This window comes from Lagenorhynchus albirostris, chromosome 2, assembly GCF_949774975.1.
Source record: "Lagenorhynchus albirostris chromosome 2, mLagAlb1.1, whole genome shotgun sequence".
Classification (NCBI taxonomy): Eukaryota; Metazoa; Chordata; class Mammalia; order Artiodactyla; family Delphinidae; genus Lagenorhynchus; species Lagenorhynchus albirostris.
Genome location: NC_083096.1, coordinates 81642173 through 81658302, shown reverse-complemented (window position 1 = coordinate 81658302; position 16130 = coordinate 81642173). Strand labels below are relative to the sequence as shown.

The following is a 16130-nucleotide window of genomic DNA, read 5'->3' as shown; positions in this document are numbered from 1 at the left end:
TAGGCACTGGAAAGACTGTCACCAGCCACATTCCCAGCAAACAGCAGTGCTTGCTGGAAACACTCTGAGAATTAGCTCAGACTCAGTGCCTCCTACACTTCAAGCTGCAGGCTCTATTGTTTTTTTAGTGAGGGGCAACCTATTAAAACTACTTTCCCATGTAAACCAACCTCCCCATAATACAGGGCCTGCCACTGGCCCTTTCTGACAGTCCCTGCCTTGTGGAACTTGAGTGTCCTTGTTCAAGCCTCCAGGGGAGAACTCCACAGAGACAAAGACACCCTCCAAAAAAGCTGCAGCAACTCCCTGGACTACAGAAGGGCCACTCCAAGGGGGAACTGTCATGCAGCCACAGCAGTGGCTCCTGGAGCACCAGGCCAGTAAGGAGCATCTGGAGGAAACCATGTCACCTGGGACAATCCCCCTTGCAGTTGTTTTAGATACTATGGAAGCTGGAAGTACAGGTAAATCCCAAGGTCAAGACAGGATGAAGGTTGCTGACAGAGGAGAACCCGGGGTCACAGAGTCCACGGCACCTCTAAAACAAGTTCATAGAACCTTCACTCCACTTGACAGGTCATAACTTGAATCCTCCCCTCGTTATGTATGTGTTTGCTTCGGAGGAAGCCGCTGGGAATTATATAAAAGTTCCCAAGCTTACTCGGGCTTTCGGTAAAATCTTGGCAGCCGCTCCTCACAGGGACAAAGTTTTCACTTTAGATGTGGGCTGAGACCCACAGAGTCTTCTTTCCTTATGCTCCTCTGTCTATCCCCTTTCAAGTGCAAGGTCTCTGCAGTGGCAATTCTCCCTCTAGCTGAGCACAGTGGGCTCCCCGGGCACGTGGACAAATAGACATCCCAAGGCTGCTTCTCAACGATGAGACTCAGTGCAGAGACGACTGCTTCTCTTCAGCCTCACGCCCTTCGTCTTCTCTTTGTAAAGAACTGAACCATTGGGGTGGCCATCACCAAAGATGTAATTTGACCTCTCAGTTTGCTACTGAGTGACCTTTCTCAACCAAACCTCACTCTGCTTGGGCTCATCCTCTGCGAGCCCTTCTTTCCTGAGGCTCATGCCTCTGGAACTTGCTGGGTGTCTTCCTTCTCCAGGGAGCCAGGCAGCACAGACATGCACCCACTGTGCAGAGCCAGCTGAGATGGCCCGAAGGGTGTGCATGTCTAATCTACAGTTAAGCTAAATCAGTGTCTTCCAGCAGCAGTCCATCTCAGATTTGAATCAAAATTGCCCTTAATCTTTCGAACAAAGACTATTTATAGATTCACTCTTTCTTCCTTTCTCAGTTAGTATCTAAAACTAGCTCCCCACTCTTTCTCTACCTGACTCACCCTTAGTTGGGGTAAGGCTTTCTCACTCCCGAGGTCCTGGTTTTTAACTTCTCTGCCACTTGTCAACTCTGTTCAATGTTTTGTAACTAAATGAATGATTATTATTTTACTTTATATACCTGGCACTACAGGAAAAGAAATCTAAGAACAGGAAGCTGAAAAAGGTAGAGTTCTTTCTTCAAAGGTCTTCATTCTAGCAGGGGCCAGACAGAACCCAGGAACACAGACCACAAGACAAAACTTATTGTCAGGCCGAGGGAATCTATTTTCCCCCAGGAACAAGAAGGTGTTACTGTCTCCTCCTTATAGGAGGAATCTCCCACAGGTAATGCTGGATATCGCACCATGGGGCTAGGCCTGTTAAAGGTAAATATATATTGACCCTTTCACCCAAAACTATATTTGGGCCACATAATTTCTGAGAAGTCTAGAAGGAAGAACAATTTAGACATAAACAATTTCCCTCCCATTGCAGAGACAATGCCTGGAAGCAAAATCTGTCAGTGTTTCCACTCCAAAAGAACCATATGTCTACTACTCTTCTCCATAACATGAACACACACACACACACACACACACACACACACACACACTTTGGTGGAGACTTCTAATGAGGGACACAATTACATGGGAATGAAAAGTAACAGCTCCATAAGTAAAGGCTGAAGGGTGGTGAACTTCTCACACTGCAGCGTGAGAATGACATTTCTTAAAGAATCAGGAGGAACTATGATGGGCTCCGATGACGGTGATATCACAGAGCTGACACAGTGAACTCACTAGGACTCCTGTTGGGGTTCTGCATGGCCCAATGGATATCATCCCTTGTCCTCATTTGAACTCAGAATAAAGTTCCAAGAAAGACCTAGGAGACTGATGTAGTAGAGACCAAAATACCAGTTTTATTATTGATAAAAAGTGTCACACCTATAACATAGGTGTGAAGGCTGAAGGAGTGAGCTAGAACTCCCTGAAATAAGCTGACTTCCCAGAGCTGCAGGCCTCCTCTGCTGGGCTTACCACACAGTGGGAAGAGCCCAGATGGTACACTTTCTGCAGACAAGCGGGTCCTAAAGAGTTCCAGACTCAGCAGTCACATCAGTCACCTTGGTTCCCACTGAGGGGAAGGAGAAAGTGACGGGGCTAGAAGCCAGGAATACTTCTCATGGATATCTCTTTTCATTCAAATAAGAATGGGGACTAAGTGTCCTGGCCACAGCTGCCTCAAGTTCTTCTCGACACTCAGAGGGCACTGTTGTGAACCCAGCCAGCTTCTGATTGCCCTGCAGTGAGAGGCTTGCAGGATGAGAGAGACTCATGAGAGGCATTTCAAGAGAGTGCCGTGGGCGGCTGTGTCCTCCCCAGCTTTCCTCTCACACTCCCTTCTGGGGCCTCGGGATCGCACTGGCATGGATTGAGATCGACAAACCTGAACGTGTTTTGGTTTGAGGTTTGGCAATTTCTGTAACTCCAAAGTATTCCACAAATGTTTTGTGTTCTACAAAACCAAAAAATATTGGCCAAGCACTTTCCCCCCTAATTTTTAAGCTCATGTGTTTTTCAAGGAAATGTAATCCGTATGTTTGGGGTACATTTCTATGCAACTCATCAAACCATGCTCGTCTGTACGAGTCATTTGATGTCTAAAATGCATGGGGAAAATCACAGATTGATGAGAAGCACTGTGTTAGCACAAGCAGGGCCAGCGATGGGGCACTGGTGGGCACTGCTGGGAAGGCGGTGAACTAACTGGATTCTGGTTTTGGCACAGGCCACCTGTTCCCAAAGATTTATAAATAATCCCCTATATCCTCAGCCATCAATTTTCGCATCTGCAAACTGGCATTAATAATTCTTGCCCTCATCCTTCAGGCAGCTAGTGAGAGTTAAAGTGTGATTATCAGGTAATTTGGAGCTTTTTAAAGAGAAAATGTAAGGGCTTCAATACTTGTCCCAACAAGTTGATTTTAGTCTAGCTTCCCAGAGTGCTGGAGGATGAAAATGGCTTCTACCTTCCCTAATTCATCCTTGTTCCTTCATGACACAGGTGACTTCAGTCTCCTCATATCACAGTTTCACCTGCTAGGGACGTTCAGCCTGACTTCCTGTCCTTGACTATGGAACCCTTTTTTGGGATATAGGAAGTAAATGACACAGTCATGGGGAAGAGTCTACACAGACAGAGAATATAGGTTGATTTACATGGAAAAGAGAAGGTCCTGGCTACTTGAGTAGGATCTTTAAGTGGATGAAGGGGGGTTAGAGAAAGAGCTCTATTCTCGATATCTGTTGAACATAAAATAAGTCAAGTTTAAACTGTTAGCATGATAAAGCACAAAGTGCACAGACTCTGACATCAGATGGACTTGGGTTTTCATCCCTTCTTCAATTTACTGTGTGACACTAGGAAAGCTGCTTAAACTCTCGGAGCCTGTTTCCTCATTTGTAAAATGCAGATTGCTTTAAAGATTAGAAAGAATGTAAGTAAGAGGTCTGGAACACAGTAAGTGTTCAATCACAAATAACTTCTATAATTACTGATATTACTTAAAACAGCCTGCAGATTTAATAGGACATAATGAAGAATTTCCATGCGATCAGAAATAAATAAATAAGGCACTGACATGGGCTAATGAAGATGCATAGTTTTGCTTTCCTGGAGTTCTTACAAAGAAGAGCAGCCCACCAGGCAGGACAGGCAAGTAACTGTCTGTCCTGAGCAGTAAGATATTCACCAGCCTTAAGGCAGACACAGGCCAGGGCCAAATGATGTGTCAAGGTCCTTTCTAGCCCAGTGAGAGGACAGAAGAACCTTGGGACTTTAACCGAGCTGTCATCACAATTTCCTAACCAGAGACAAATGCTTCAAGACACAAGGTCTTAATCTCAAGATTAAAGCGTGGCTCCAATTCCCAGCGCAAGCTCTAATGCTGGTCAATACAGCCACTCTATTCCAATTTTCTGTTCTAAGTCATGCCTCTGAAAAACAAGGAATCCAATGGGATGACAAAGCAAAGAAAAAAGAGACAAAAAGAAAGCAGTCTTTGGAGTGCCAAGAATAAAATAAACAAATACTAAATGCCACTGGAGATGCAGAAGGAAAGAAAAAGAAAGTAGTTGGATAACTAAAGTCAGTAGGGTTGGTCTCTGGAGACAGATGGTGATGTCTAGAGTGGAAATTCTTAACTTTTGGTCATAGACATTTTTGAAAATTTGAAGAAAGCTGTAAACCTCTCCCCAGAAAAATGCACACGGCTCATCCACACACACGTTTCCTTTCAATATCTGGGAACTCACAGAACTCCTGAAATGCATGCGTGGACCCCAAGCTAAAGATCTTAAACACCCTAGAGGCTTCTTTATGAAAGGCCAGCTTCTATTTGAGCTCCTTATCACTAACAAGTTCCTCGATAAGCCCAGAAGGCAGAGCCCTGAAAAGGAGGCAACAGGAAATGGCTCACAGGCATGTTTTGTGACCTGGACATGGAATAGAAACTAATTGGGAGGAAGAGGACTGTCTATCTGAAATGGAAGGAATAAGTATTGGCTTCTTCATTGGCTAAATTTTGAAAACAAAGGCCTCTTATTTTAAACAAAGAGTCATTAACTGGAAAGCATTCAGCCTGGAGTCCATATGCCTGAGGCTATACAACTAACCAGTTGCTTGACCTAGAAAATATTACTCAATTTTGTCATCTTCAAACCAGAAGTTCAAGTGAATTTTACTTAATAGATGTGACCTTAAAAAATTCTGAGGAAAATAAAATTTTAAAGAAATCTAAGTGTATTTTAAATATGATAAAAGTTTCATAAAAAGTGCTTTCATAATTCATTTTGTAAAGAAAATGATCACTACACACATCTGATTTTTAGCATAAACTAGGTTCTAATATAATGTGCTACACAGTTCACGAGGTGATTCTAAATATAATATTAGATAGTTTATCTGAAAACTCTTGAAGAGAAAATAGCAAAGATAAATCCTGACAAACTGTGTCATTCAGATGTAAAAAAAAGGCCCCCAAATTAGGAAAATGTCTGAACATTAAAGTAAATAGTTATTGCAAGGTCTACACACTTACAGGACACATGTGTCATATTTGCTGTTTCAGTATAGTTCATATAAAATGAAATTTTCTGATTGAATAATCTTCGATGTATCTGCTTTCCCTGCCAATTTCAGCTCTCTCCTAACTCTCTGTGAATAACAGATTTTAATTTTATATATGAAGAATGAGACAGGAAGGATTTAGACAGAAGCAGAGTTAACCAGAAAAATACCACACTCCCTAAGGCTATTTACAACAGGCACAGATAGTCCTACAAACGTCACCAATTCCTAAGAGTTCCACAGTATAACAACCTAATCATAATGATGATGCTGGGTCATCAAGAAAGAGCGTTCTATAAACTCTCTTTACTAAAGCAGAAAACATCTAGTAGAGTTTGGAAATATTTCCTAGGAGAAAAATGGTCAATTTTTAAACGAAGTTTTAGCTCTTACAGGGAATACTTTTCTGAAAAATTTTATTTGTCCACAATTCCTTTTTTCCTGATAATGAAAAATAAAGGCGATATTACTATAGTTGCTGTAGCCACCTATAGACACTTATCAGAAAAAGTTGCAATCTTTTAATGACAATAAATCACTGTCAAATTTGTTTTAAGTGACTAAATTACCAAGTACGATGCAGGGAGAAAAACACCATGAGGGATTCAATCTGATGATTTACAGTGTGTTAACAAAGAATTTGGAGAGTTCGACCTTTGGGGGGCAGCTTTTTGATTCTTGGATCAACTACCCATTTCTCTTTGCCTGCGGCAGCACAGTTGCCTAGCATGCAAACGTTCTCCAAAAAACCAGAGCCAGAAGCCACCAATGGGGCTTGGAAAAAAAGAATGTCATATAGAAAAGAAAGGTCAGTGAGTCTCTTGCCCACTTTGCTCACCTGTTTCTTCCAGAATCTCTGAATCCTTTAGCAAAAGGGTTTCTGTCAATTTTTAATCTGGTGATCTGAAAACAAACAAAAAAAGCATGAATTGTATTTATATTAACGGACTTCTTTTTTGGTTGCTCCTAGAACGTTAATAAAAATCACTCTGTTAACAACAGCTGTTGTTTTTATTTAGTTTCCTCTTAGTGTGAGATTTAGATTGAAGTTGATACAGGACTTGGTCCTGGCACACAGACGTCTGACCCATCTGACCCACATCTCCCTAAAAACCAAGGTTTTCCCAGTGTGCGACTCTGTAAGCTCTCTTCTGCTCACCATCCTTGCCCCAAAATGGTGATTAAATCACTTGCCCAGACAAACAAAGGTATCAAAATGGAAAATGGGACAGTGGTCAGATCCATAGTGCATGACACACAGGAGACAGTTGAAACATGCTTGTTGAATGAATGAGTAAATGAATGAGTGAGCAAGTGAGTGAAGAACGAATGAATGGGTTCAGTCAATCCAATCAGGTGCGATCAGGTCACCAGACAACATGCCTCAGCCTGAAAGAACCAAATAGTTGACTGCGTTTCCCATTTCACTTAAGTTGTGCCTTTCTTGCCGCTAGGGGTTGTTCATTTGATGACCTAAAATGGTCTCGTAAAAGACACAAAAAAGTAGCTGGACATTTGTCAAGGTTGCATCCAAAGAAAAATCTACAACTGTGGGACGGGATGGGGCAGGACACAGTGCAACTCACCCAGTCTCCAAGTCCCACAAGCCAATCAGAAGAAACAAAGAAGCAGCTTCATAAGGCTAAGCAAATCCAGTGCAAACAGTTGTATGACCTGGGTTGGATGGGTCCTTAGTAGACATCTGGTTCGACCTCCACTCAGTGCAAGAGTCCCTCTCTATTGCGTCCTATCTTAGTCCCCTCCCACTCTGCAACCGTATATATTACCCTCTCGCCTCCAGACTAGAATGGCCTGACCAACGAATTCCATCTGCGCTCTTGTGTTTCCGCCTTTAGCCTTTGTCATGGAAGGCATTTGGATACCTTCTGTCTGAACCTGATGTTAATGACTCGCTACATTCAAGCGATAGAGACTTAGAGGTGGGGGTTAAGGAGCTCAGGAAAGGAGGAAAGTCCCTCTCAGTAGAAGGTAATTCTGAAAAGAAGGGGATCTCATTTTCAAGACCATCTTCCCATTTCTGATCACTGTAGAATTTATCACTAGGATGGCTGAAGTTGTTTCTTGGGTTGCAAATCTTTCCAAGTCCCTCTTCTGTCTCACTTCGTCAGAGTGGAATTTCCTAAAGCCACATTCTAAAGGTCTTTAAAACGCAATGTGAGATTCTGACAGAGTCTGACTTGAAAGTACCAAAGTTTTTTTTCCCCCTAAACGTCCTTTGCCTCTAGAGTGGCACACTAATAATGCAGTACTCATAATGAAGCAAAAGCAATTTTACATCTATTTTATAGACCAGAGCAGGAGCCTGAAGCGTTGGCTTTCTAAGGTCTAGCGTCTGCCCTGTGAATATTGTATTGAGTTTAAAGATTGTCACTGCTTTTCTGTTGTTGACTTAAAATCAGTTCTTTCTTCCTCCATAACCCCCAGCAATAAACCACACACCATATTTTCTTTTCAAGTTGGGGTTATAATATTTTATTTTCTCCTTCAAGTTGGCTTATCCTGTCTGACTCCTTTATGATAGGGGTTTCTGATATATGATTGTGCTGCTATGTTTTGGGGGCACAGACCCCTGTAAATATAACGACCTTCTATTTCACGGTCCTGGGAGAAATTGTTGAAAACCAGTTCCCCAGAGCTCCCTGTATCACAGGCCAAGGAGTCTGCATGGAGATTTAATAGACAAATGACACCAAATGTTAGGAAACACAACACCTCTCTACTTGTTTCAAAGCTTTTATTGTGGGATTTGGACCGCTTTATGAAGAGTGTGATCGTGCTACTCATTATTCATTTATTATCAAGTGCCTTTTGTGTGCAAAGCAATGTGACAGGTAGCACAGGTGACAGCGTGGCAGACAGTCAGTATACGGCTGTGTATCATCCCCCCCAAGAAATTTATAATTGAGGAGAAAAAAGAAGACATACATATTAATAATTACAATGTAAAACAGAAAGTGATAAGGTTTGAAATAAAGGTAAAGTGCCCCAAGAGCTTAGAGGAAGCAGTAATTGCTCCGAGCTGAAAGGCTCTGAGGTTTCACTTTAGTGGAAGCACGTGAGCCAAGCTGGGAAGGATGCGTAGGATTCTCATAAAAACTGCAAAAAGGGGAGAAAGGAACAAGGGAAGCATTTCAGAAAAAAGGTCCTATGTAAGCCATAGAATTGAAGTGGGAAGGAATGAAGCATTTTTGAGAAACACTGAAGATTCCAATTTGACCAGAGCACAGGGTACAGGAAGAGAAGCAGTGAGAAAGAAAGCTGAGATGCTGGCCTGAGGCCACATCATGAAAAGCCTTTACTACCCTGCAGACATTTAGATACTTTATAGGTAGAAGAGAGCAATTCTAGCTATCCAAACCAAATTCTGATCCCAGTTAATGCTTGTGCTGACAACTTAGGCTATATCTACAAATAGCAAGGGTAACAATGAGAGTATTTTGGAGGAATACATCAATGTATTCACAACCTCAATAATCCTTAGTTTCTAATAGTCCCATGGTTTCCATATCAAGAAACTCCTGGTAGACTCAGTATAGAAAGGGATGCAAATGACAGCTTGCTGTCCTACAGGAGACAAGGATGTTGCATAAGGTGAATTCTCATCAGGTAGAAAAAGAAGTAAAAATCCTCCCCTTCCACTCCAGTGGAACATGAGAAGAGAGGAGAGAGACAGAAGAGAAGCAATCAGTTAGACTTACATGTGCCTTAGCTTTCTACTCAAACCAAAATCCAAGGGCGGTGGGGGAGACTCAGAGGAACACGGGCAGGGTCACCTCCATACACACATGGGGGTGGCTGCACCAGTATAAGTGCTGTAGGAAGAGGCCTGAGTTAGGATCCCCAAGCCTTCCATGGCCCTTCGGCAGTGGGTCAGGGACTCAGAGGTCCTCACATGCCATGACAGGGAAGGCAGGGTGACCCCGACATAGAGGTGCTACAGTCCAGACAGGAGTCAAACAGAGGCCCTGGATGAGAACTGAGGTGAGGCTGAGTCATTCAGGGAGGCCCAGGAGGTCCAACTGAGGCAAGAACACAAAAGCACAAGGTCAGCAGTCTCCTGCCAGTAAAACAAATCAACACAAGGAACCCCAGGACCAGCCCAGACCTGACCCCACCCCAGCAGAGGCCAGTGAGGCCCAGAGAACAGCACAGGGGTCCACAAGCAACCACAGTGAGGGCTCAGAAACCTCACTGCCTCCACCCCTGCCCATGCACCGTACATCTAGAGGCCGTCTGGAGGAGGAGGTGAGGCCCATTTGAATAGTTAATTTTCAACCCTCCCCTCAATTATATTTATCAACTAGGCTCAAATATGGCGGTCGATCTCCACCTCATCACCTTAGACCAGGTCAGTGTCATATTTTGACTAAACTACTCTAAATACTCTTCAAACTGATCTCCCTTCTTCCACTCTTTTCCCTGCCCAATCTCTTCATTCAGCAACCAAAGCGATCTTGGTTAACGCACCATAGTTGGACGACGTCATTCCTTCAGTGTCTACCACTATGCTCAGAATTCAATCCAAACTCCTTGCCTGGCCTTGCGGGGCCAGCATGCCCTGACCCCTGCCTATCTCTCCATCCCCACCCACCCTCCCCTGACTCTGGTCCCCAGGCTCCAGGCAACCTGAGCTGCTCTCAGTGCTGGCATGTGCCAAGCTCTTTTCCTGCTCAGATTCCTCACGTGCACTCTACCTCCAGACTGAAATGCTCTCTTCTGTACTCTTCATATAGCTGACTCCTCATTCTAAGTCTGAATCTAAATGTTATCTCCTGAGAGGCATCTTCCTTGATCCATCCCTCCAAAATAGGATATTTCTGCCACTCTCTTTAACTACACCCTCTCTAATTCCATCTTTACTCTTAACCCAGTTGGTAATTATACATTTATTTTGTTGTTTACATATTTACTATGTGTCTCTCCCCCTAGACTACAACTAGGAACCCTGTCTATTTGATATACCATTTTATGAAACAGAACCGAATATGACATGCTATTCATGCTCAATGAATATTTGTTCAGTGAATGCATGGAGTGAGGGAGTAAATGAATGAATGAGGATGCGGGAAACAGAAATCACCAGTCCCAAAGCCATCACAAGCCTTAGAGGATACAAATCAAACAACTCCCCCAATCCCATTTGCTTTCACTGTAGGCATTACAGACAAAAGTCTTGAATGTCTTTCCAGTCAGAACAAGGTCTGTTAGTAACTTCCATCGTAGCTAAAGCTATGCCACAGCAGTCATGCTCAAACTTGGTCTGATGATAATGAGGCAACATGGAAAATACAGAGGCTGTGGAAGCATTTTTCTTCCCTGATTTTCTTTCCATAACCTTATACTGATGTGTATAGTTTGAGTTATTGAAGACTATGGGATATAAGGGGGTAATTACTGACTTGCCACCATTCATTTTAATCATTTTCCCTCACTATTTTGCCTAGTAACATAGAGGCAGTTAATAAATGAGGTATACCTCACCATGCACAGTGCAGACAGAAACAGCACAACCTACAAAGAAAATGAAACCTGAATATTCTCAGTATAATTTTACAGGACCAAGGCTCAAAGAGACTTCCCTTATTAACACTCTTATTCTTATTTTTTTTTTACCATATTGCTTGAAAAGCATTCCATCAGGATAAAAAAAATTTTAAGCCAACATAAAAAAAAATTCTGCACTAATTTGATTGGAAAGTTAAAGCAAAACTGGCTCAATAGTTCAGGATCTAATGAGTGGCTCAGAAATCCTATTGAATTTGCTTATACAACCCTGGCTGTGGTTTCAGACTTCCTATGTAGTTCATGTAGCCAATTCTCATCAAGAAATAAGACTGTATTACCTGAGGAGAACATGGCTGTGTCATTTTGAAATCTAGTTTCCTGTTTGGAAAAAAGAAAAACAAATCAAGGTTCAGCAGTCTTTTTCCCTTAGAAAAGACAAAGACTCTGCAATGGAAATTTCCTGCTAATTCCATGAGGACATATTGGGCGTCAGCTTCTTCCAAGGAAAAGCATTAAGTGTAGGATCACCTTTATTCCCACTTCTACCACCTCGTTCTCCATGATGAGAGTCTGGGCATGGTGTACTTTCCTCTCTGCGATAAGCCTGCCAAGTTGGCACTCCAAGAGCAAATAGTAGTAATAATAACTTCAGTATGCTAGCGGCCCTGGGAGTCTATGCATCAGTCAGCAAGGGTGAGAAGGAATGGGAAAGGGGGAAAGAAAAGCATAAACTATTTCATGAAAATAGAAACTCTTTCTTCACACTTCACTCCTACTTATATCCAAGGAAGCAGAACCACGGATACATAAGGAAACTGGTAGTAGAGGTATGCTGGCTAATTATTCAGTCATTTTCCAAGCATGTAGTCAGTACTATGCATAGACTATAAATATCTTAGAATTATGGAAATGGAAGGGTCCTTCCTCCTCATTAGTGGTTTGTGGGCTTCAAAATGTCATAGGCCAATTCTAATCCCCTCCCCTTCCAACATGTGAAGGATCAACAATGGCATTACAATTTTTTATTCTACCAGATAAAGAGAATTAACAGCTCTCTATTATCTCCTGCCATCATTATTCCATAAAATAAATGAGATTTTAGTAACAAACTGAAGCCCAGAAAGAGAAAATAGCTTGCTCAGAGTGACACAGGTAGCTAGTGGAGAATTTAGGACCAAAACCCAGGTCTCCAAATGCCTAACCCATTGCTATCTGTGGAACAGGACACTGCCTTTCCTTAGGAAGGCTAGGCAACAGTTCATTTCAGTTCCGTTCCCTCCATTGTCCTTCCTGACTTGTGCTCCTCCAAACAAGTTCCTGAGAGCAGTGAGGATCTATCACTGACTCTTCTCTCTTTCCTTTCTCATAGCTTTCCTAACCCTTCCCTTTAAAAAAAAAAAATGAAGTAAACAACTTTGCTTTAAAATAGTATTTGTTCTCAATCTAGAAGGTTGAAGGAAATAAAAACACAGTAATCACTGAATATAGCTCACAAAAGAGAACAGTTTATGCTACCCAGCATCTTCATGACAAGTCTGAAAATTATTGTTGGGTAACAGATCTGACTTACAGGATGCAGACCTCAAGATTCCTGGGGGAGAGACCTGAGGTTAGCTTGCTTTATTAGAAGGCACTGTATCCTATTAAATCATATCTACGCAGCTAAAGGGAATGTTAAACAATCACACTTGATTTACCCAGGGACTGGAGGCTTGTTAAACAGGCAAAAGCTGTTATCTAGATTTTAAAATGGGCAGAATTGAGAATGACTCATCTATTTTGAATGTCAGCACATCATGAATTCACTAACGTGACATGAGAACAGAGAGATCAAGGTAGTTACCTATTGAATATAATACCTTCGAGAGCCCACGTAGCTCCTCCAATTCCCAAGAATCTACTTTCTTCTTAATAAGCAATTTATTCTTTAAAATTGCCTCTATTCCCCACTAGCCTTCATGCCTGTGCAGGTGCAGGTATTTAGCAATGTAGGCTGACTACTGACAATTTGATGCCAGGTTTGTGTCAGTGACTTAATGCAGGTTCCCTTGTCTAGTCCTTATAATTCTATGAGGCCAGGACATTTTCAGACCAGGAAACACAAGTTGAAAGGGGTTAAGAAACTTGCTCAAGGTCACACAATTCACCAGTGAAAAGGCCAGAAACCAAACTAGATATGCCTACTACCAAGTCCCATGATCTTAGTCATGGCATCCTACCCCCACCAAACCACCACTGCCCCACTCAAGTCCAAATATAGACAAAATATTTATATGAATAGAATGTACTCAGGTGCAGGAACACTGTGAAATAATGCAGAGGAAGTGAAAGGGATTTCAGGTACCCATGTTTGGTCTTCACAGTGAGCTGTAGGTTTTTAGTTTTAGCTTGGGTTATACTGACCCTTCTTGGCCTCCAGAACCGATCTCAGTGAGGCAGTAGAATGGTCATTTATCAGTGTTCTAGTTTGCTCTACCAACTACGTTCTAGAGTCATATTTATTGCCACATCTGTCTGTCTTCATGAGAAAGTAATGATAAAAATGGCGGCTGGGGTAGTCTTGGAAAAAATCCAAAGAACTTAGACTTTTATTCCCCCTTTTCTGTAACACAGTTAATCCCAGAGTTCCAGTGGCTCAAAAGCCATGTCTATATTGCTGCTCTGTCTAGCATCAGAGCTTAAAACATCTTGATTATTAAAGTTTTCTGTAAGGACTCTCCATGGTCTCTGCAATTTTACTATCTGAAGAGTTCGAGAGAGCTTAATAATTTTAAAATAGCGTCCATGGCAAACTAAAGCTCTTCTTCTACTTTAGATCAAATGCGGCATCTAAAAGGAAAGTCCAAAGTTGGGAACACTTTACAGCTGCTGAGAAAGCCCAGCAACCGTAGAGCACTTAACATTTATTGGACTAAAGCGTTGTTGTATATCAAATTCCCCTGAAGGTAAAAAGCATCTAAGGAATTTTATCAGGACGTGCCATGAAAGATAGAAAAATTCTTTCTACTGTATATGAACTAAAGATTGTATCACTCACCTTCATCTGCCTGTTACATACTAAGCCCTTGATAAATATTTAGTAAATCAATGTTTTTCCTCATTGCTTTCTTTGTCAGAGCACAGTATCCATTATAAAAGGTATTAAGTACGAGAGTATACGTCCACTTTGCTCCAAGCAGGCCCAAAATAAAAGTAAGCAGACTTTCAAACTAAATAAACAAGCAAAAACTGTTTTAGAAAAGAATTCACTGCAGGATCCTACGAATTAGACAATTTACCAAAATAGGAAATACAATCTAACTTACAAAAATGAGATTCACATACAACTTTCAGAGAACTGCATAAAGTGAGATCACTTGTGAATCCAACCAGTCACCCTCCTCAGAAAAAGAACATTGTTTAGAAATGCCCACAGTAATTCCAGACTTGGCCTCTCTCTTCCCCTCACCCACTCACTGTCTAAGTAGTGTCTCAATGTCAGAAAAAGCATCAGTTCTTCCACAAAAACTTCCCTCATTCCCCAAACCAAAACAAAAAAACAAACAAAAAACTGTGTCCACATCTCTGTTGTTAAGTTATTCCACTGTATTATCATTATGTATTTATGTGTCTTTCACTCAACTAAAACTCTTCTTTTCTTAGGGAGAAATGCCTTAATCTGCTAAGCTTAGAATATCGTAAATTCTCAATAAACATTAATGGAATGAATGAATATATTACTAACATAAAAACATACACATCTTAGGGTGTGGCTGGTGAGCACATGGAGGCCAATTTAGTCTGAAAGTGTAAATGGAAGCAGTGGGTCTGACAGAGTTTGAGAGGCTTGATGACTTTGATGTAGCCTGATGGACGGCTCCACGGAGAGGATAAGAGGGAAGGAATGAATCAAACCTCAGGAATTTCAAGTGATGAGGAACATTTGCCAGGATGTAGTAGAGATCATGAAACACGGGTACAAGTACAGAGAGACATGAAAATGACTTAGGAGGTTTGGTCCTCCTGGTCAAAGATCTTGCCTCTGATCTAAATCTAGACTCTGACAGCTGCTACTAGGCATTACCCCCTTGTCATCACCAGTGCCGCGTGTGCGCCGCCAGCCTGGTGTCTCTCATTCCAGCATTTCAGTGCCATGCAGAAGGACTAAGCACTTCTTACAAAAGGATGAGTAAACTCCTTTAAAAGCGGCTGCAGCAGGAGACTCTCCAAGGCAGCCTCTTACCTGCTGGTTCTGATAGGCTGTGACTGTGGTAAACACGGTCTCAGGAAAGTTGAATGTTTTCACTCCATCCCCAACAGGAACGGCTTTGGTGGGTGAAAGGTCGCTGCTGAAATCCTTGCGAATCACATGAACCCGAGGCTGGTATTTGTGCATAGAGTGAAGAATGATCTGAAATGAGAAGGGGAAACATTACTCCAGCGTTGTCTCTAAGGTCCCTACATCTTTTCTAGCTCTCATGCAAACAAAATTACAGGATAAAAGCGTTACAGGAAGAGCACAGTTTAGAGGTGGGATGTATGGGAAACTGGAAATCAGTGTACTTTCCCATGGCTGGAAGGACTAAGTGATCAGATAGCATCACATCACATGAAACCATGTAGCAAATATCCCAATCGTAGGTGGTGAGTGCAATATGTTTGCTTTAATTGGATAAATACTGAATGAATTGGTTCCAGTACCAGCAGACATCACTCCACTAAAAGGTCTCAGAACCTCTGCCATGTGACAGTTGTTCCCTCCTGCTTCAAATTTTCAGCACGAGTTCATCTGTATTTAAATTCTACAAGCTATTATTTGCACTTTGTTATTGATTTTACGGACATTCTCTTATGTCATGTCAGAGTTAAGGGTATATGCGTCTTCTCTCTTCCTTGGAAAATTATCATTTCCCTAAAGATAGGAGCCATGGTTTTAGCTTCTTTCATCTCCCCATATCATCCAGTATGAATCCCGGCATTCAGTGAAAATTCAGTATGTGTTTTACTGCCAAAAATAAATTAATAACATCAGTTGCACCAAATATACCTGGCAAGCCTTACAACCTATTCTTCTCTTATAAATTCATAAATTTCTTGACCAATCAGCCAGAACTGTCCCCCAACAGTTTCCCTGAGTTTACTGCCCTGTGAGTTATTCTATTAAATA

General features: G+C 41.9%; 1 protein-coding gene across 4 annotated transcripts in view; it reads right to left on the bottom strand.

Annotated features, from left to right (window-relative positions):
* The window catches only part of TBX15 (T-box transcription factor 15), a 102525-nt gene that overhangs the window by 19009 nt on the left and 67386 nt on the right, over positions 1–16130 (bottom strand). For all 4 annotated transcript variants that reach the window (XM_060139218.1, XM_060139216.1, XM_060139219.1 and 1 more), the window contains exons 5-6: positions 15207–15374; positions 6297–6361 (exon numbers count right to left, since the gene is read on the bottom strand). In XM_060139218.1, the coding sequence (XP_059995201.1) occupies positions 6297–6361; positions 15207–15374 (233 nt within the window). The remainder of the gene's footprint in view (positions 1–6296; positions 6362–15206; positions 15375–16130) is intronic.